This window comes from Rhinolophus sinicus, chromosome 8 (assembly GCF_057876585.1).
Source record: "Rhinolophus sinicus isolate RSI-liver-muscle chromosome 8, RSI-T2T, whole genome shotgun sequence".
NCBI classification, from domain to species: domain Eukaryota; kingdom Metazoa; phylum Chordata; class Mammalia; order Chiroptera; family Rhinolophidae; genus Rhinolophus; species Rhinolophus sinicus.
In genome coordinates, this window is record NC_142508.1 from 45,096,092 (window position 1) to 45,118,120 (window position 22,029).

The 22,029-nt window shown below is 50.1% G+C and overlaps 1 protein-coding gene across 10 annotated transcripts in view; it reads right to left on the reverse strand.

Annotated features, from left to right (window-relative positions):
- The window catches only part of SIPA1L3 (signal induced proliferation associated 1 like 3), a 218,067-nt gene that overhangs the window by 69,011 nt on the left and 127,027 nt on the right, over nucleotides 1–22,029 (reverse strand). For all 10 annotated transcript variants that reach the window (XM_019751424.3, XM_019751421.3, XM_019751429.3 and 7 more), the window contains 6 exons: nucleotides 19,619–21,433; nucleotides 15,765–15,895; nucleotides 7,800–7,988; nucleotides 6,758–6,932; nucleotides 4,297–4,400; nucleotides 1,490–1,647 (listed from right to left, as the gene is read on the reverse strand). In XM_019751424.3, the coding sequence (XP_019606983.3) occupies nucleotides 1,490–1,647; nucleotides 4,297–4,400; nucleotides 6,758–6,932; nucleotides 7,800–7,988; nucleotides 15,765–15,895; nucleotides 19,619–21,125 (2,264 nt within the window). In that variant the 5' untranslated portion in view covers nucleotides 21,126–21,433. The remainder of the gene's footprint in view (nucleotides 1–1,489; nucleotides 1,648–4,296; nucleotides 4,401–6,757; nucleotides 6,933–7,799; nucleotides 7,989–15,764; nucleotides 15,896–19,618; nucleotides 21,434–22,029) is intronic.

A 22,029-nucleotide genomic window follows, 5' to 3' on the forward strand; every position in this document is an offset into this window, starting at 1 on the left:
CATCGGAACTCCCTCCCTTCTCTCATACATCCGGCTGAGAGAAGAAACTAGTAGATTCTGGCAATTCCATCAAGGCAACCAGTGCACCTATGCATATATCCTTGACCTAGTCACTCCATTTTTAGGACTTGATCTACCCCAGCTGAACTTGGACATGGGCGCAATGAGAGGATAAGCAGGTTATTCCCTGCAGGGTGGACTGTAGCAGCAGGTGGCAGGAAACAACACAAATGCCCACTGACGGGGGTGGGGAAGATTCCAGGCATCATGCATGTAACAGGATATTATGTAGTCATAAGGACTGAAGAAGTACTTTATATACTGGTTTGGAAAGATTTTAAGGACCTCTGAGTGAAAAACACAGGATGCAGAATAGCTGTGTGATAGGCTTCCCTTTGTATTAAGGAGGACAAGGAATACCTGTGAGTATATGCCTGTGTGTGCACAAAATGTCACAATGCACAGGAAACTGCTGCCAGGAGTTGCCTCTGTAAGGGCAACTGGGGCGATGAGGGTCAGAGGTGGGAGGGAGGCTGGGATCTTTTTTCACTTTTGAATTTTACATTTTGTTTCTTTTGAATTTCAAACCATTTTCAAAAGATGGAAAATAACACTCAAGAGCCCATTCCCCAGAGCCTGCAGTGCTGCTCCAGGGTTAAGTGCTAACCTTAGCCTGAGCTACTGATAGGCTGGTTCTCAAGGACCATGGCTGTATCCTCACCCCACACTCAGAGAGCTTTCCATTTGGCCTTTGGGGACCAGGTTATAGCTGGTGCTTGGAGAGGACACTGAATGAGTTGAGGGCTGTGTCACTTGTTGATCTGTGAACTAAAAGCCTCAGCAATACCTCATGAGGGGGGTCCCTGCCTGCCCTGCCTCTGTCCGTCCGTCTTCCGATTTCTCTTTGGGCCCTCACTCCACACACTGGTTGCCCAGGGGTGCCTGGTAGTTTTGTTTAGGATGGGCGCCTGGCCCCCAGCCAAGTCAACAAAGCCTTAATTCTGGGGCTTCTTTTCCTGGAGAAGGCTAGCTTTTTGCTGGATTTGCAGCGGGGAGGATGTTATGTGCAGAGCTGCCAGCAAATAAAGCAACGTACAGGAAAGCGGAGCAGACCCAGCTGGGCCTGAACTTGTCAGGTGTGAGAGCCAGTAGATACAATTTGCCTTTTTGTCTTAAGCCAGATTGAGGCGGGTTTTCTGCCACTTGTAACCAAAAGATTCTTGGGAAATACAAATCCTAGATGGCTTCCTTATCAAAGCTGGCACATCACGCCCCTTTCCGGCTGAGCATCACTCTTAGAAGGGATAGAGTGTGTGAGTAGATCTCCCCTCCTGAAGCACAAAAAGAAACACAGGAGGCAGCCCTCCTGGGCCAGCTGTCTGTGCGCTGTCTGCCTCTGCATGCTGCCTGGACGCTGGACAGAGCTTCTGGGACCTCCTGTGTGTGTAGGGGGTGGGGTGGGGCAATCCCCAGGTGGGGAGGTGCGTACCTGTAGCAGACGTTCTCAGTGCAGGGGTTGTGGGCTCGGACAATGATGAAAACGTGCTGAAAGTGTGAGCGGATGTTCTTGGGGGTGAAAGGCATCGCCCCCGGCTCCTGGAAGATGATCGTCACAATGTCATTTCCGATGTGCCTCTTCCTTAGCAGCTGGCAAATGGGAAACAGAGGCGGGGAGGAAAGCGTCACAGGTCGGCTGGGCTCAAGAGTCCTGCCTGGACCACCACAGCAGTCTCTTCTGTCTCCTTGCTCCCACCCCTCCCAGTCTGACGCCTACATGCAGCCAGAGGGAGCCGTGGACACCAGGGTCAGATCACGTCCCTCGCTGCTCAGAGCCTTTCTGTGGCTCCATCTCACTCAGGGTAAAGGATAAGGTTCCCACAGGGCCCAGGGGAAGCCACACAATCTGCCCCCGTCACCTCTGACATCTCCATCCAGGTTCCCCCTTGCTCACACTGCTCCAGCCACACTGGCCTCCTGCTGCTCCTCAAACACGCCAGAAACACTTCCTCCTCACGGCCTCTGCCTTGGCTATTCCCTCTGCCTGGAACACTCTTCCCGCAGATCCCCACATGGCTCCCTCCTTCCCTCCTTCAGGTCTTGGCTGAAATGTTACCCTCCCAGGAGGCTTCTGCTGACCGTATTATCCCAGATCTCACCCCATCAACACCCCATCTCTGCTCTTCTATCCCCATTACTTAACATTTGTCGACACTTAGCACACAGTGGCTTTTCCCTCTTCCTTTTATTTCTTATCTGTCTCTTCCCACTACTGTGTCAGCTCCATGAAAATGTGTCTGTTTTGTTCACTGACCACTGCTGTATTCGCAGTGCTGAGAACAGTGCCTGGCACACAGTAGGTGCTCAATAAACCTCTACTGGAGGGCAGCATGGGCTGGTGGCCTTCAACCTGCTCAAGGCCATGCTCATGGACGGCAGAGGTAGAGGCAGACTGGACACAGCCCACAGGGTTGCTTCTGGGCCACTACCCTCCCCGGGACACCTGACTTGAGAAGACTGGGGTAGTTGCAGCTTCATACTGGCCTATGGGTGCCCTGTCCTCTCTCCCCTGCTTGTCACAGTCTGAAGAAGACGGTTATCTTCACAGGTGACGGTGTATTCATGTCTTTTTACTTATTTGCTGAAATTACATTGTTCTATTTACATAAGTTCAGCCTTCAGGTAACTGTTAGGGATCCACAGACAGGAGCCGCATGTAGTTAGTTCTACGTGAGGAGGCCCAAGTGTGAAATCCAGACACACTCAGCAGCACAACTCACATTATTTTGTTATATTGTTAGTTCTTCACGTGTGTTTTAAACTGGATTACTTGAAATTGCTAGATGAAGTACCCATTTACCATGGATGGCATGTTATACCCGTATCAGCAAGTTGCATCTCATTTAATCTGCACAGCGACACTAGGAGCTAACTCATCGTACCCCCTTTCACTGATGAGAAAACTTAGGCTCAGAGTGACTGAACGACTTGTCCCGGGTCACACAGGCATGAAGGGACCCAGAATTCGAACCCACTTCTACTTGATTCTACAACCCAAGCTCTGCCTCAGCACGCCTCCCAACTTCCTGTGCCCCTCCTTTCGGGCCCTGCCTCATGTTCTGGTCTCATGCAAGAGTGCAGGGAACCTTTCCTAGTGACCCCGAAACGTGGGTGCTATCATTCTACCCATTTCGCAGAGGAGGGACCCGAGGCTCAGAGAGGTCAGATCACACAGCCAGGAAGAGGCAAAGTGAGAGCTCAAACTCAAGTCCAACTCTGAGGCCAGTGCTCTTACAGCATGTCACTGGGCTCACCTTATGGAATCACTGAGAGCTGACCATTTTTGGCTTATGAAATCTACAATGTTACTTGTACCAATGGAAAAAATATATACTTCCTAAGCCATCAAAAGTCTATGAGGCGTCTATTCATTAGAAAGTAAGAGTTGTTTCTGGACCGGGTCTGCATGGCGTGTCCGGGAGAGGAGCCTCTTGGCAGCAGCCATTTCCCACCCAGCACCTCTTCCTTCTTCTGGCAGCCACGTCCATACTCTCTGGGAAAGCACCTCCCTGACTCACCTCTTTTGCTAGGGATGGGCATATGCTTCAGGCTTGGCCAATCAGCCTGCTCTATCCCCCTGTCCCAGGCAAGTGAACGGTTCAATGAAATTCAGTCCGAAACATTTTGGGGCCACCTGGAAGGCACAACTCTCTCCCCTGGCGTGGCTGTGCTGGGGAGATGTGATACGAAGACTGCTAGGGGGCGTCTTTGCCTCTACTTGGGAGACCTGTGAATAGGCCACTATGAAGAAAAGCAGAAGTAGGAAATGGAAAGGATTCCTAACATAGTCTGAGCCCCTGGATCCAGTCATACCCAAAGCCAGCCCTCTCCCAGCACTTACAAGTTACAGAGCCCAGTAAATCCCACCTTTCGCTTATGCCAGTTTGATTTGTGTTTCTCTCACTTGCAGATGAAATAATACTGACTGATTCACTCTTTTCCCCCCATAAGATCCATCATGACTCAAGAGGCCCTTGAGGAGAGTTGGGATAGTAGGAGGCAAACAGGGTGACCAAGGAACAGCTAAGAAAAAATTGACATCATATGACACCCGACCCAGGAGACAAGATGGTGGTGCAGAGGGTCTCCAAGGCCAAAGGCCTCCGTCTGCTCACAGGACGGTGCCAGGAGAGCCGATGCCGGGCAAGCAGCCAGCTAACAGCTGTGGGAGACTGCCTGGGGGCCCAGCTGCGCATCAGCTGGAAATCATGGGGCGTCCCCGCCCTGGATCCTACTGACCTGCTGCCTATTGTTGGGGGTGTAAGGGAGCAGGGTGGAGACATGGAACATGATCTCATAGTCCTGGTACGTCGTGTACAGGGAGTGGGTTCCCGTGGAATCAGCTGAAACAGAAACACCAGTTAGCACTGCACTTCCAAAACCTCTGGGCTTTTGCCAGAGCCCACATACCATCTGTGTCAGTTTTTAACTTGATGTTTTCACTTAACTCCACTCTTTAAAATTAAATACATTTAGATAAAAAGGAAACCTTGTATCACACAGCCACCAGACTGGTAACAATTTAAAAATCTGATAGTACCAAGGGTTGGTGAGGATGTGGAGCAACTGGAACCCTTTATGTGGCTGGTTAGGTGTATAAATGTGTTAGCAATATCTATTAAAACTGAAGACAGGCTTAAGGGGTGACCCAGCACCTCCTCTCCTAGGATCATAGTCTAGATGACCATATACATGTACCCCTAGATATGGGTACAAGTGTGTTCAACTGTCAGTCAAAAGAATGAATAGACAAAGCAGTATATTTATACTGTGGAAAAATACACAGCCATGACCAGGAATGAGTCACAGCCACAATGTGGGTGAATCCCACAAATATAATGTTGAATGAAAGACACCAGATGCAAAGGAGCACATACTGTATGATTCCATTTACATTACATTAAAAAATAAGCAAAAAATTATATTACGCAGATGTACACATATAGGTATCAAAACTATGAAGAAAAGAGGGAAATGACAATCATCACAGTCAGGATACTGGCTATCTCTACTGGGAGGGGGGTTATGACCAGGGAGAAGCACACCTGGTTATTGGCTCCATGTTTCAGAGAGGGAAACTGAGGCACAGGCAGGAAGTGGCTTGCCCAAAGTCATACTTGCAATGAGTGGCAGCAATTGATGTTTATTTGAGAGCTAATTCTCTGTAAGGCACTGTGCTGGGCATCTGACGCTCACAGCGAGCCAGTGCTGGGGCAAGAGTATGGCTGTCCCTTAGTGGAGGGGGCTGAACCCTGGGAGCAGGCATCTGTCTGAGAAGGAGGATAATAAGTCTCCTTTTCTTGAGTGTACTGCCCGTTCAGCGGCTCACCAACAGAACCACAACACTAATGCTCACACTTGCTGCGGGCTTCCTGTGTGCTGTGCAGGCAGTTGTGAGAGGCCCGTGCCCTGTCAGCACACTGAGGGTGGCGCCACCCTTGGAGCTCTGGGAGGCTGGACAGGTTCGCACCCGGCACAGAGTGAAGGCGCAGTATGTGAGGTTCAACGCCATGCTCCTGAGGTAAGCATAACTATTACCGTCACTTTACAGATAAGGAAACTGAGGCAAAGAGAGGCAAAACCACCTGTCCAAGACCACAACACCAGCACTGGCACAGTAAGATGCTTATTCCTCCTACTTCTTCAACAGAGGAGGTGAAGGTCACGATGATGACAGCCGCATACAGCTGTTCAACTCTTAATTCACCCCTCTGTGCTTGGTCTCCTCATCTGGACCTCCATTTTCCAGATGAGAAAACTGAGGCTTGGTGAGGCAAGGCAAAGAGTGAATGAGCAAGCCAGGGCCACATCTTTCCAACTCACCCTGAGCAACGAATCCAACGACAGCCCACCCCCAAGGCCAACGAACGGGCAGTCCTCTCCCCAGGGAGTGCTGATGCCAGTTCTGTGTCAGCCATCCATCCCCCAAACTACTTACCACGAAGCATTTCAATCCCACACATCATCTATAAATGCATTTATGTATGTACGTGCATATACATGTAGGGAATGTTCTAACATATACGTTGTACCTACCACCCACCTTAAGCAACAGATCATTTTGCATCTGTTTAACATATTTGTATATGCTTAACGTATCATTTTCCACGTACATCCAGCCTCTCCCTGGACAGGTAACCACCATCCTGAATATCGTTGTCTACCATTGTTTTTCTTTAGAGTTTCACTATGTAAGAACAAGCCTCCAAATAATGTACTGTTGAGTGTGCTTGTAAGAGGCACTGTTCAGTATCCGTTCTTCTGAGACCTGCTGGCCACACTCGACATGAAGTACGTGGCCCTCATCCAGGCTGATCCCTGCAGCCCCGGTTCGTCGCTGTCACTGCCATGCAGCACTCCACTGTGTGAATAAACCACAGTGCCGTCCATGTCTACGGTTATGAGTATGCAGACATCTCCCGGGATGCACATGCACGAGTCCTCAGAGGACATGTCTAGCAGAGCAACTGCTGGGACACAGAGTCAGTGACTCTTCAGACTTACGCAGAATATGCCACACCATTTTCCAAGGTGGCTGCACTCCCTGCATTCCCACAGGCCGAGTTTCAGAGCTCTCACTGCCCCGTGTCCTCACCTGGCGATCACCAGGCCTTTGGACTTTCACCCATCAGGTGGGCACGTGGGGGTGTCTCCCTGTAAAGCCAATTGGGTTCCTAACCAAGCCACCACTGCCACTTACTCTTGACATCCAGCTGGGCAGCGTACTTGGCGAAGCCCTTCAGGCAGACCTTCTCGCCGACCAGGGAGAGGAACTCCTCGAAGGCGGGGCCGGCCTCCTCGTTGTTGTACATCTCCTCTTCCGAGCTCTGGCCGGCCTTGCAGTACAGGATGCCCACTTTGTGTTTCCGGCAGAGCTGCAGAGGAGAGAGCGCGTTATGGGGGCAGGCCAGGCACAGGGAGGGAACAAATGGGGCTTTCACAGGTGCTGAGGCCGGGAGCTCAGTGCCACAGCCAAAGAGGAAGGAAAAAAGGCATGGGGGCTTTTCCCAGTTGTCCCTCTCCTCACTCCTGTCCAGAGGGGCGTGACAAGGTGCCCGTGCTGCCTAGTCTCGGTCTGTCGATAGAGGGCGATGCCACCCTCTCGAGTGAAAAAGACTGTGCCTTGGCCGGATTCCCATAGTAGGTGGACGGGAACTGGCTAAGAATCTGCAAAAGGAAATTCTGAAGGGCTCAGTAGAGTCAATGTTGTTTTTTAGAGGGTGGCCCCAATAACCATGTTTGTTTGATGTAGTCCTGATTCCCCTGGTCACTGCTGACTGGACCATGGGCAGATAGACACCTGAGCTGAGTGTGGGCTGCTCAGAGGCTCTCCTGGGATAGAGAATCAGAGACTGGGACTCTGCATGTGGCTCTAATTCTAACAGCAACTCTGGTAGGCAAGGGAGGGCCAGAAAAACAGAGGGAGCCGGTGTACAGAGAGGGGGAGAGAACAGGAGTGTGTACGTGCACACACACACACACACACAGACACACACACACACACACACACACACACACACACACAGGAATCTGGTGGCTTTCTCATTCCTAGACTATTTCCCTTCTGAGACCCAGTCACATTCCGGCTCTTGGCATCCCCAAATTTGGTAACAGATCCCTTCTTTTACTAAAACTAGCTTAAGAGCGTTTCTGATCTTTGAAAAAACAATGACCAAGACAGAAAGAGGTACCAGGAGTGGGGCCACTGTGCCCCACTGGTCCCTGCCCTGGCTCTGACTCACCCCTTGCTCGTCGAGCTTCAGCAGCTGCTCCGTCACCTTGGGAGTGTTGAGAGCCAGCCGTAGGCAATGGATATTGAGCTCGGGGATGACGTACTCAAGGGCGTCCTTCAGGGGCAGGCCGCGCCCGGTCCCATGCTTTGTGGCGGTGGGCGTAGCGTCCTCCAGGATGGAGCCCCGCAGGGTGATGAGCTGCTCGAGGGAGAGAAAGGTGGGTTAGGAGGTTCTTGGGACCCAGGAGGGGATTAGAGCAAATGAGGGTGTCCTGTTTTTAAAGCAACATGTGTGACGGTCAGTGGCTTGGGATCTAGGGCCAGAAAGCCCTGGGTTTGGACCAGGACTTAAACTTGCTGCCTCTTGGCTATGTGATCTTGACCAAGTGACTTCCTATCACTGAGTAGAGCTGCGTCCTCTTTTGTGAAACGGATACAGTGACAGTATCATAAACTCGAGGTGGTGTTGGAGGACCAAATGAGACAGTGCATGGAATATACCTTCGTTTGTCTAACAAGTACTGACTGAGTGCCTCCTAAGTGCCAGTCCTGTTCTAGGTACAGTGAACAAAACAAAGACCCCAACTTCGTGGAGCTGACATTCCAGGGGGGGAGATGGATTATTATCAGGGAGTAAGAGGTATAATGAATGAAACAGGCTCCACAAGGTGGGCATTCAAATGAACACTCTCACTGTCATTATTACAATATTATTATATGTAAACATATTACCATAAGCTTTGATGTAAAACACCTGCCTGCCCCCGACATCAGTACCACCTTGGATCTTGAACGGTGGTACTCGCTTTCCACATGATTTCCTGACAAAACTACAACCAGTGGTTCTGATTCAGTTGGTCTGGGGTGGGGCCCAAGCATACATGTATGTATGCATTTAAGTATACATATATTTATATGTGTGTACAGTTAAACACACACACATATGTACATGCACATGTTTAATACCACTCAGCTGATTCTGATATGTAGCCAGGGTTGAAAACCTCTAGTCAAGTCAATCATGGCCATCTCACTCCCCTTCCCCAGATGCTGCTTTCCACGTTTTCTCTATAGCTGGCCTCGTGACTAGTTCCAGGCAATGAGATGTGAGGGACTTCAGCTTGGGGAGGACTTCTGGGGCAGATTTCTCCCTGATAAAAGGAAAGCCTTTTTCCATCTGTCCATTTCTTTTTGCTAAGGACATTGGTGTGATGATAAAATGTTTGGAGCTGTGGCAGCCATCCTGTGATCATGAGGAAAGAAACAAAAAATATCACAGAGAAGTCAGTCCCAGCAGACACCAACCTCCACACTTCCTGTTAGATAATTAAAATAACTCCCTATCATTTTAGCAAATGGCTAGTCATGTTTTTCTGCTCCTTTGCAGATAAAACAATTTTTAACTGATATAGCTTAATAACAAGTCACATTTATAAAGGTTTAGTTCACTGCACTGTATTCAGGTACGACTGGTATTTATTTATACGACTAGTACAACTAGTAGTTATTTAATTATACGTATAGGTCTGTTTGGGGAGATTATCTCCACTTTACAGATGAGAAAACGGAAGCTTCAAGAGGTTAGGTGCCTCATCTTAGGTCACCACAGCTAAATGGCTGAACCAGGATTCCAACCCAGGTTGATTCTTCCAAAGCTCATGTTTTTTTCTTTGAAAAAAAATTTTTTTTGACTGTGAAGTATAATCCACAGAAAAGTACACAACACATATTAGTAGAGCTAAAGGAATCATCACAGAATGAACACCTATGCAATCATCACCCAGATCAAGAAACGCAACATTCCCGGCCCCTAGAAGCCTTTCTGTGCTCCTTCCCTCCTCCCCAAAGGCAACCTTACCCTGACGTCTAACCCCGTAACTTATTTATGCCTGTTTTTGAGTTTCCCGTGTTTGGATCATTTTTTATCTGGCTTCTTTCTCTGAATGCCATGGATATGACGTTCCACCATGTTGCTGCAAGAAGCTGACATTTTCCCCATGATGGAGTTCATCTACTCTACTGCTGACGAGCATGGAAACTGCTTCCAATGTCTGACAACTGTGACTAGAGCTGTCAGAACATCCATCGAAGCACCTCTGTGTACACGTGAACACATTTCCTTTTGGGTTTACACCTAGAAGAAACATTCCTACGTCACCAGGCATGTTAATCTTTAAGTCTACTGCACGGCCCAGCAGTTTTCCAAGTGGCTGTCCCATTTCCCACCTGCCAACCCCGTCTGAGAGCCCCTGTGACTTTGCATCCTAACACCAGCTCAGGCTTCTAGCCACATGTGCTGCTGGCTACCAGGTGATGCCATGCCCAGGGCTAGGCACAGCTGCTCCAGCACCACACCAAGATGGTGCAGCCGGGGGTCTGCAGCCGTACAAGGGAAAATCCCTTCCCCGAGGAATTGTTACAAGCACCCAACAAACACCTGGGGCAATGGTTTAAAGACTGAGGATCAGTGCTGACTGGAAAAACTTGCTCACCCTAAGTCAACAGGCACAGGAGGTGGCAAAAATAACATGTCATGACATTGCCTCTAAGCATACAGCCCACCCTTGCCAAACAGGACCTGGGCCGGAGACACACAGGGAAGGAATGGAATGATATCATGCTTGGGAGTTTCCAGTTCTAGCCTTGGTAGTTAATAAACAAATCTCTCTTATCATAAGCAGGGTAGTCTTGAAATAAATTATGAAAAGCAATGATGTCTTATGCTTTGCCCTGCCAATCTGGGTGGCTCTGGGACTATGGATTTCAATTAATGCCCCAACAAGATCAGTGTCTGCATCCTGTTGACCCTGCCCCACAGCGCCCTCTGCTGGGGCCAATGGACAGCGTGGGCCAGAAATCCCATTCTTTCTTCCACACTGGAGACAGGTGGCCTACGGTCACATTTTGGCTCTGATGACTGGACCAAAAGCCATTACTTGAAAAGCTCCCAGCTTTTCCTTCTCTGCTGGGGATAATAAGCAGGGCACTGGCAGTGACAATGAGCGGTCACTTCTACTCTCCACCTGGTCCAGTCCACCTAGACTGTGACAGCAGCCTCCTCTAGGCCTCCGTCCTCCCACTCCTGCCAGCACCCCACCCCAGCCTGTTCTTCTGGTAGCAGCTTGTGTCAGATCACATCTCTGTTCTGTACAGAATCTGCTAACGACTTTCCACCTCTCTCCAAATAAAATCTACCTTCACTCATTGGGCTGCAAGGCTCTGGCATTTCATTGAGGGTAACCAGTCAAGTGAGCCATGAAAGGGCCTCAGCACCACGGAAGCAAGAAGTTTCCTATTTGCACAGATGGTTCTCTACTGGCTCCCAACTCATAGACATCCCTGCCTCACTGTGCTGGGCGGTGGGTGTATCATTTAAGAACTTTTCCTGGGAGGTCACTTGACAGTCAGTCTGACTGGGTTTGAATCCTGGCTCTACCCCTTCTCTAGCTGTGTGACCCTGAGGAGGTCACTTAATTTCTCTGTGCCTGTGTTCTCATCTATAAAATGGGAATAATCATGCCTGCCTCAAAGGGTTATCAGGGTTCAATAAGGTAATCCATGTACAGTGCTTAACATTATATCTGACATACAGTGAGCCCTCAATATGTGTTAGCCATTATTACGTGTACACGTCAAATGTATTTGTACAAAGCCATAGACGTAGTTAAGAATTTAAAAAATTTAACCTTAAAAAGGAAGCTACAATTTCCCCACTTAACAGTATGCTTTGGAGATTATACAGACACACACACAATCAGAGGTCCCTACTGAACATAAATGAGGTCCCAATTGATGGTCCATTACACTTGCTTTTCACTTTAACATGAGACTCTCCCTTTTGTAATTTGCACACTTATGCACTCTTTAAATTCTTAACAATGAGTGACTGTTACTTTTTAAATAAAGAAAATACAAATCTAAACCTCCAACCCTAACAGACCTAAGGTCTGTCCAAAACTCATGTTTGGGGGACTAAATGGAACCCCCCGGGCCTTGTGGGTGAGACTGTCCCTGGCTGGTTGGGACTCCCTGGGTCGTGGGACAGACAGTGACAGCAAGGGGGGTCAGGACAGGGCAGCCCTGGCCTGGGCTCCTCCTGTCCGGGCTCCGGGGTGTGGGCCGGGGGCTGACGTGTAGGCGCGTGCTGCCAAGGCCCAGTTCCAAGTCTGTCCCCACCCTGGTGGGGAGCTCGGTGCTGCCAAACTCACATCCCATCTGCCAGGCGATGTAGGCCCGCTCGACTGTCTGCTTGGCGGCCGGGGGCGGCCATCTGGGTGGGCCAGCCGGCTGGCTTGGAAAGTGGCATGGGCCCGTCGCTCTGGCCCCCACACCCTGGTTTCCAAGAGCCTGATATGCGTATGTCGACAGGAGAAGAACAGAACTCTGTGGACTCAGCTCTTGCTCCCCAGCACGACCCTCTGACCTCACAGGAGACAGTGATGGCCACGACAGCAGTGTCATCACAACAGTATCTGCTGCTCAGAGCGCTCACTGCCCTGCAGCCTTGTGCTACCATGTGCGACAGTCCAACAGAATCTTCCTGCCACTTCAGGAGACAGGACAGCACAAAGCCTATTTTACAGATGAGGACACTGACTGACCTGGAAGTAAAGCCATCTGCCCAAGGTCACACAGCTAGTGAGTGGCAGAGACAGACTGAACCCAGGGCTGTCTGTTCCCGGAGGCAGAATTTAAACTTGACAATGTGGCAAGTGGTTAAGGGCATGGGCTCAGGACCCAGGCAGCCTGGGTCCATGTCCTGGCTCTGCCCCTGGGGGACCCTGACAGGTGATTCTTTTCCTGGGCCTCAACACCCTCATCTGTAGAATGAGGAGAATGGAACCCACATCATGAGACTGTGGGGAGGATTTGAAGTGTCAGTGCATATAAAACACTTAGGACAGTAACTGGCAGAAATTATGTGTTAAAAACATTAACATAACTATTGTTATTACTACTGTTACTACTTTTGGGCTATGTAACCCTCTGCTCTGCCTCCACGGCAGAAAGAGCTTTAGGAAGGGGCAGGCAAGCCTTGTTGCTCACTACCCCTGCCTCTACCTCCAGATGATGAGGTCCTCAGGCCTGAGTACCCAACAGGGCAACTCTGTAAGGGGCTGGGAACAGGGCTAAGCTGGGGTGTGGCCATGCACGTGTGTGTGTGTGTGTGTGTGTGTATGGGTGTGTGGTTGTGAACCTCACAGTGGGCCAAAATTCACAGGGCTGACTGAAATGTGACACAGGGACAGTGGACTGAGACCTAACTTCACTGGGCTCTGCCCAAGTACCAGGCCCAGCACTGCCTACTTTATATATGTCATCTCACCAAGCCCCCACCTCAGTCTTACGAAACTGAGATTCCCAAGGGAGAAACTGAGGCTCTGAGAGAAGAAGCTACATGCTCAAGGTTTTGTAGCTGCTGAATGGCCAAACCAGGACCCACACCAAGTCTCCAATGTGCCAGGCCACAGGACCTTTGCACTGGCTATTCCCTCTGCCTGGAACACCTTTGTTCCAGATGTCCACATGGCTCCTCTTTCATCTTCAGGTCTTTACTCAAATGTTATCTTCCCCAGCGACATCTCCCTTGACTCTTCTGTCTAAAAGTCTAACCACCCCTCACACTTCTTATCTCTTCCTTGCTTTACTTTCCACCTTGCCATCGTGTACTATACCATATAATTTACTAAGGTATCTGTATATTATCTGCCTCCCCCACAGGCATGCAGTTCCACGAGCATTTTTCCTGCCTCGTTCACTTCTGTCCCCTCAGCGCCCAGCATAGCAGGGCTGTCATGGGGTGCTGCTGAGTCAGTCTCCATGGGGTGGGTGAATCCCCTGTGCCCCTAAGCCTTGGGCCTAGCCTACAGCAGACTGGAGGCTAGTTTTGTGGGAGTTGGGGGTGGGAAGAGGACGGAAGCAGGCACAAGCCAGAAATGGCACTAAGTCAGTTTCACTTATTGGAAAGGAATCCACAGCAAAAATATTATACCCCGACCCAGCATCTCCAAACCAAAGTCTCGTGACTCTCAGAATGTGCAATGCAGTCTGGTATTTTAAAAATTCCTTCTACATAGTCTACTTTCACTAAACAACAACAGCAACAACATAAAAACACTGGCACTAAGTTGAGTTTACAACTCATGAATGGGTCTGACGCATAGTCTGAGTGGTTAGTGGAATCTCAGAGGCAGCCGAGTGGTGGCTGGAGCGCAGGCCAACACCTCACCTACCACTTACTGGAGGGTGCTTGGGCAAGTTCCTTAACCTTTCTATGCCTGTGTCGTCATCTGTATTGAGGATAATAGTGCCTTCATAATAGAATTGTCATGACATTTAAGTGAGTGAATATACAAAGAGGGTATAGAAACTGCCCAACATACAGTGCAAGTTTCCAATACGATAGCAACTGTAGCGTATATTATTTATTAATATTTGATTATCACTGTCATTTCACCCAGCAGTTCTCCAACAGTCTGATGCAGTGTCAGCTATCACCTCACAATCTTCCCTGGTGCTCATCTGGCCAGAAAAGTGAGGAGAGGGAAGAGGAGGCACGGGAGGACGGAGGAGCCAGTGACCACCGATCTGGAGGACAAGATTTTGGGGAAGCTTCCCCTCAGCTTCCACAAAGCCTGTGTGTCATTATATTCCCCCTTAGTGGGAGGGTCTTCATGAAAGGATGGGGCTAGGGTCCTCAGTGCAGCATCTGCCAGTCTGGATGAGATCCAGGTCCCTGGCAGCAGCCAACTGCTGGGTTCCCATGTTTGGGTAAAGGCCAGGCCCAAGGGGCAATGCAGGGCAGAGGGAGACCCATTTTGGGGGGGCCTGTCCAGCTGATGACTGCCCCTCTTCTGGAAAGGTCTTTTGGAAGACTCCATCATTTTTGTTGGCCTAGCTCCCCTCTTTCTGACGAGGAACCACCCTGCTGCCTCTTCCAGGTGGCTCTGATGGAACTGTCAATCGACCCCTGGACCCTGGGGGAAATGCATATCCCAGATCTGGCCAGTTTCCTCTGTGGCCCCTGATGATAGTGACTGGCCCAGGGCGTGGACTTGTGATTCAGGCAGAGCCAGTAAGAGTCCTTCCCAGAGATTCAGCAGTGAGAGCGTCTTCTCTGTGGAGAAGAAGGTATAAGCGGCCAGTCTTCTTTTACCCAGGACATGGAGAGAGCTTGTTGGTGGCAGACGAGAATGGCATTCACAATGTAAAAGAAGCAGAGCTGAGCAGAACAGACTGGTAAGGAAGCAGATTTCGTTGGTGACATCATTGGAGTTCCTGGGGTCCAACCATGCCTGAAGCGAGCCCTACCCCTGGATTTGTAGTTCCATGAACCAATGAATTCTTTCTGGCTTAAGCCAGTTAGAAGTAGATTTCTGTCACTTACAATTTAAGAGTCCTAATCAAGCAGGGTGCCCCCAATAGGCCTTGTCCCCTAGTCACAGCTGACATGTAATCCAGGGGAAGACCTCTGACCAAGCCAGGACAATGGGATTCTTTATTCAGAATGAAAAGAGAAGCAGGGAGTGTTTTGCGCTCTCAGCATCAACAGCAGTGCCTGGGGCTGGGATTTCCCAATTCCTGCCATGCAGAAGGCATGTTGTCTTAAATATTCTTTCCACTCTGCAGGACACCTAGGGGTCCTGAAAGAATCCCCTACATCTCTGCCTTTCTTTCTTATGCTAACCAGCGTTAATCTCTTGCCAATAGAAGACTCTTGGGTTCTGTAGTCAGACACACCAGATTGCAGTCCTGGCCTGGCCACCGCTTACTCACTGACGTGTCTTATTTCTGAGTTGGAGGTTTTTCTTCTGTAAAATGGGGAGACTAACAGAATTACGCTCATAAGGTTGTGGGGAGGATTACATGAGATGAAGCAGGGGAAGCGCTTGCGCACGGAACCTGGCACAGAGTAAGGGCACACAGATGTGGGCGGCATTTTTTATGCAATGGTAACTGCAGGGATAGGACCTACCTCGCGGGTCCGGAAGATGATCCTGTACTGGTACTGCGGCCCATGGTCCTTGTGATCCTCCAGCTTCTCCCGCTTGATGCTCACGGCCACTGGCCCCAGCTTCTCATCCACGCCAAAGTAATTGGCATGCTCTGAGAGGGAAGAACAGGTGAGTCTGGAGTCAGCTCTCTGGGAAGGGGGGGTGATATCCCACAGCAGGGGACGGCCGGGGCAGGCTCCCAGGTCTGGTCACAACCACACTCAGTGGAGAGACCGTAAGAGGTGAAAGCCCACCTTACTATATACCACATCTGCTAAATCACACAATTTTTCTGAGCCTCAGTGCTCTTATCTGAGAAATGGGGGCCCTGACATTACCCACAATTCATAGAGCTTATGGGAGGGTGAAACGAAGCTCACCCTCCTAAATAAACGAAGCTGTATATTTATATACAAATATACAACGCTCAGTGCAGTGCACGATGTGTAATAAACCCAGCCTCACTGTGATCATCTCGTATTTGCAAATGTTCATCAGCTTAGCTCTCGTGGAGTCGGTAAGATTCTAGCTAGAGAGCCTCCTGGCCAGCGGAAATCCTGGCTCTGGCACTGTTACATGGGTGGCCCAAGTCACTCGATAGCCTTCTCATCAGTAAAATGGGATCAGAAAGGGACCTCTTGGCACAGCTGTAAGGATGAAATAAGTTAACAAGTGTGGAGCACTCAGTACAGAGCCAGGCACACAGTAAGCACGTGAGAAGTGTTAGCCATTCCCATCCCCAGGGCATGATGTTTGTCACAGAAAAGGGACCGTGATTCAAGTCCGTGGGCATCACTTTTATCTGACCACGGTTCTAGAGACGTAGGAAACTTAACCACTCCTCTTTTTTTCCCTTGTGCTGACAGAGTCTTTAATGAATCATGGAAGAAGTCTCTTGCTCCCTCCCTGATTTGACAACTTCTCTCCCTTTTTCTAAAACATGCTGCTGTTTTATAATCCTTCCAGACAAATAGTTCTTCCTGATGTATAACCCAAGTATCTCCGGCTTGTGGTGGGTACCCACCAGCAGTCTGACTTGACTCAAGTGCGTGAAGTCACCATCTACCCATGGCCAGAAAACTCCTTCCCACCCCAGAGCTCTGATGTTGAACTGATGGTTCCTATTCTCATGAGATGCTCTTGGCCAAAGAAAGGCTTACCTAAAGCCAGAATAATGTCTGTTAATTAACCCCAATCAGAACAACACCTGCAGTGGGTTAAATAATCTCCCCAGCTGATCAGAGAACAGAACAAATACTGTACTTCGTAAATATCAGTTAATTCCTGAAGTGGTTGCTGGGTTTGTTTTTTAATTCACCAAGGCATACCCAGTAACGTGCAGTCCTGGCATACAGTACGCACTCAATAAACAATGACTAATTAATTGATGAGCTTCTAGGGCTACAAAGAAATAATTAAAAAAAGAAAAGAAAATAGCTTTTTAAAAAAGTTCCATGATGATGAACTGTTTTAATGTACAATCTTATTTGAGCCTCATTACAGTCCTTTCATGCAGGTACTTCAATGTGTGAGTTGAAAAGAATGTGTTGTTTGTTAGGTACAAAATTAGTATGTATAAATATAAAATCAGGTTTTGATGGGTTCTTCACAGCCTTATTTTTTGGCTACTAGATCTGTCAATTTCAATGAGACACCGTCAGCTTCTCCCAATGACTGTGGATTTGTTTACTTGTCCCTGTAGCCGTATCAGTTTTTGATTTATATACCCCAAACCCAGGTTGCCAAGTACAAAGGTTCACAACTATTAAGAGTCTCTGGGTGAATTTTTAAAAAATCAGCATGAAATGGCCTTTTTAGCTCCTCTAAAAAGTGCTTTTAGCCTTGAAATTCATTTTGTGTGAGACTGATGTCACCTCACTCGCCTTCTCTTGGTGAGCCACTGTCTGCAACTTCTTTGTTTCCTCCCTTTATTTTCAATTTCTGTGTCATTTTGTTTTTGTGATGCTGCTATAATCATGTCCATTCCTCACACGAGGGCACAGTATCCAACAGGTGAAATGTGTCATGTGGCTAATAAGCTATGGAATAGACACCCCAAACCCAGGGCTGTCTGGCTCCAAAGTTGGAGCTGCAGAGCAGTGGGGTGACCTAGTAGATATTAGTTATGTGTGACTAATTTTAAACTAATTGCTGTGGAGTACTAGCTGCCTATCCATTACCTATTCTTCCCTTCTTCCTTTTTAAGAAAACCCTCTAATCTTGGGGGTTTTCTTAAAGCACAAGGAAAAGAGAGGGGCTGTGTCTAGCCAAAAACCTACATGTCCCAGACTGCCTTGAAGATGGGAGTGGCCAATAAGCAGAAGCAGTTGGATGGGGCGGCTGAGAAAGCTCTGTAAAGGGGGTTGACTTGACAGGAGGTCTGTCTTTTGCGCCCTTGCCTTTTCCTCTTTTTTTTTGCCTGGAAATAGGGATGAACTAGCTGGAGCTCCAGCCATCATCTTGGACCAGGAGAACACCAGAGGGCTGGAGGCCATGCACTAAGGCCGGCATTCCCCTGACGCTGAGGAGTAACCATAGCATCCCTGGGCTGCTAACCTCTGGTCCTTTTTATGAGCGAAATAAACTTCTACTATGTTGTGTAAGCCTGTTACTGGAAGTTATAAGCAATTCTGAATTGATACAGCTGCTAGCATTTATAAATTAGAAGAATCCACATTTTTAAAAAACTCTGAATTTCAGGAGAATCTTGAAAAACATCGGACAGGCTGGCAACCCTGGGTTTGTCTGCATTTCCTGCATGACAGTGGTGAGCTGGAGCTGAGGAGCTGCCTTTGGCTCAGTCCCTGGGTGGTGTGCCTCACTTCTGTACGTGTCCGGTCTGCACTCTGCTGCGTTGCCTTGTGGGACGGCCCATAAGCACCAATGAACCTAATGATGTATGAAGCCCATCTCTCCCTGGTGTTAATGCCTTCCAAACGTCAACTCCACCTTCAAGGGCAGCCAGCACCTGCCTGCTTCTTCCGCATCCCCATCCTAGATGTGTCCGTCATCACCTCCCACCTGGATTACTGCTGCAGCCTCCTCCCTGATCTCTCTGCCCCCAGAGGGAGGCTGTGAACACCCGAGTCAGATCAGGGTCGTCTCCTGTTCAGCTCCCACAGCTCCATCTCACTCAGGGTAAAAGTGAGAGTACTCACCATGGCCACAAAGTCCCCCATGATCTGCCCCTGTCACTTCTCTGCCTCGGCTCCTTCCCTTCTACCCAGTTACTCATCCCAGCAACAATGGCCTTTTTCCTATTCCTTCAGTGTTCTAGGACTACTGTACTTGCTGTTTTCTGTGCCAGGAACACTGTCTCCCATCTCCCCAGGGCTCCAGCCCCTACCTCCTACAGCTTAGTCCTCAAATGGCACCTACCTAGGAGGCCCTCCCTGACCATCCCCCATTGAAAATTGCCAACTCTCACCCTGACATTTTATTTTTCTCTTTCATGCTTTACTTTTCTCCATAGTACTTACCACCCTATGATGCCTTATATGTTTTATGTATTTATCTAGTTTTGTTTGCTTTACACCACTATCACATTAAGTGCTAGGAAGACAAGGTTTTTGTGACAAGCTGGCAATACTGTATCCCCAGGCTGTAAAAATGCCTGGCACATAGGTGAACCTAGCATAGATCTGCTTAATAAATGCGTATCTATTATCTCACATAGCTCAAGGTTTTGGAGTGCCAGCCACGTGTCCTGAGGCTTGCTCACTGCACCCCACAGCCCCCCTTTGAGGAAGGTCCCAGAGCACAAGAAGTGAATGAGCAGGAAGAGTCGCAGAGACAAGCTGCGGCTGGCCTGCCCGCCCCTCCCCAGCCTGGTCACCTTTGCCCACGAAGTAGTCCTGGTAGTAGCGGGCGCCCAGGTCCACGTGCTCGATGCTGTAGTGCCGCGGGCGACTCTGTGTCCTCTGCTGCTCCTTGGGCACCTCTAGCACTGAGATGCTGGCATTAGTGCGGTAGGCGCTGAGGGCTGGCTCGGCCAGGCGGCCCTCGCTCCCACCCGGGGAGCCCGCCGATGCCCGGGAGAAGCTCACATTGCGCTCGCATTCGCCTCCAATCTCGTTGCGGAAGTACGGGCAGCTGAGCAGGAGGTCGTTGCTGTTGTCATCGCCCAGGTCCTGCTCTAGGTTCTCTTTGCAGTTCAAGTCCTCGGTGCTGGTGAAGGCCGGGTCCAGGCCCCCGAGGCCATGGGCCCGTGACGCCGTGAGGGACGCCATGGCAGAGGCGGCCGAGGCCCCCGTCGTGGTGTTCCGCCGCTGGGCCATGGACACCCTGTTGGCGGCTGCCTCATGGAGGTCGAACAGCATGCTCTGCACGTCAAAGTGGGCGAAGCTCTTCTGGCAGACCCACGGCCTGCTGGCCTCTGGGGGGCTCCGTCCCTCCTCGGCCTCCCCCAGGGACCGGCCCGCATCGCCCTCGGGTTTACTGCTCCTCAGCTTCCGGAAGATGGACGAGTCCACCGTGTCCCCACTGCCCAGGCCCCGCACGGGCTTCTTGCGGGTCCTCTCCTTCTCCTTCCCGGACTGTAGTGGGAGAAGGTTGTCCCTAGTGGGCTGCCCATTGCGGGCTTCCCCCTTGGCTCTGCTGCCGCCTCCTGTGAGGTGGAGGCTGGGATCGGCCTGGAGGAGCTGGCTGAGGTTCTGGGAGCCCCGGGCCTCAGGCTGCTCACTGCGGAACTCGTTGAGAATGTCAAAGAAACTCTGCTCAGGCACCCCCTGCACATCGATGGAGGATGTGCTCCCATACTCACGGAAGAGGGGCAGCGCCCCTGTGAGCCGGGCCCCCCGGGACTCCCCCATGTCCTCTACATCACACTCGCTGAGGGTGATCTCACTGCTGCTGCGGTGCCGCAGGGGGAGGAAGGCCCTGCCGGGGGACCGGGGCCACCCGTCCTGGAATTCCACATCTTTGGACCTTCTCCTGGAGAGTCGGTGGAAGGCTTTGGACCCTGAGGGAGCTGAGGTGCTGGCAGGGGGCTGTCCATTCTGTATGCTCCTCGTGGAATGGGCCACCTTTGTGGCTTTTGTGCCATCTGTGTCCTGTGACGGGCTTGGGTTGTTCTGCTCTCTCAGGGCCTCCCTCTTGGGAGGCCAGTCTGCAACTCTTGCGCGCACGCCCATCTTGGGCACTGCTGGGGTGGTGGGACTGGGACGGGTGGTGGTGGTGGCCAGGCTTTCACCAACAGGCTGGGGCATGCCTCCGTTCTGGACCCAGAATCCCATGGGAGCATAGTCCCCTGTATGCGGCCCAGGGAGGACATCCGCCCCCCTGGCCCCACAGCTGGCTGCTAAGTCCACACCATCATTGGGAATGGGCCGATAGGTGGTCATAGTCCACAGGCACTGGAGTGCTACTGGCCCCTGTAAGCTGTGGAGAAACTTTACAGGGTCCCCTGGCCCTCAGCCATTGCTCAGGGCTGCCAGTCCCAGGATGAAGGATGCTGGCCCTTGAAGCCTGATGGGAAGATTGTGAGTCTGTGGAGTCCAGTTCTCCACCATCGCTGTGAACAACCGAGCCAGGACAACCTCAGGAGGCAGGCGCGGTCCCGGGTGCTCCAGTCTGAGTGGCACAGCAGGGCAGAGCAAGCAGCAGATAGGGGCGAGGGCCGGCGGGCTGCAGGGGTGTCTTGCCTGCCATGCTGAAAAGGGAAAAAGCAAAGGTGAGATGTGGTGTTGATGTGATGCTCCCAGGGAGTGACTTTTTTTTTTGGACAGTTTTACACTCACTTAAAAAACCTTTCTATTATGGAAATTTCCAAACATACCCCAAAGCAGAGAGAAGAGCATGAAGAACCACCCCACCAGCTTCAATAGCCATTTACTACAGTAGCCTACCCTTGTCTGTGGGGAATATGCGCCAAGACCCCCAGGAGAACTCTACGTACACTATGCTTTTTCCTATACATACATACCTATGATGAAGTTTAATTTATAAATCAGGCACAGTATGAGATTAACAACAATAACTAAAAACACAATAGAATGATTATAATAATATACTGTAATAAAAGTTATGTGAATGTGGTCTCTCAAAATATTTTATTGTACTGCATTCACCCTTATCCTGGTGATGATGAGGTGATACAACATCTAGGTGATGGGATAAAGTGAGGTACTAAGAATGGCGTGCAATTTAACACTTAAGAATAGTTTATTTCTGGAATTTTCCATTTAATATTTTCGGACCAAGCACAGTTGACAGTGGGTAACTGAAACCGCGGGTAAGGGGAGACTA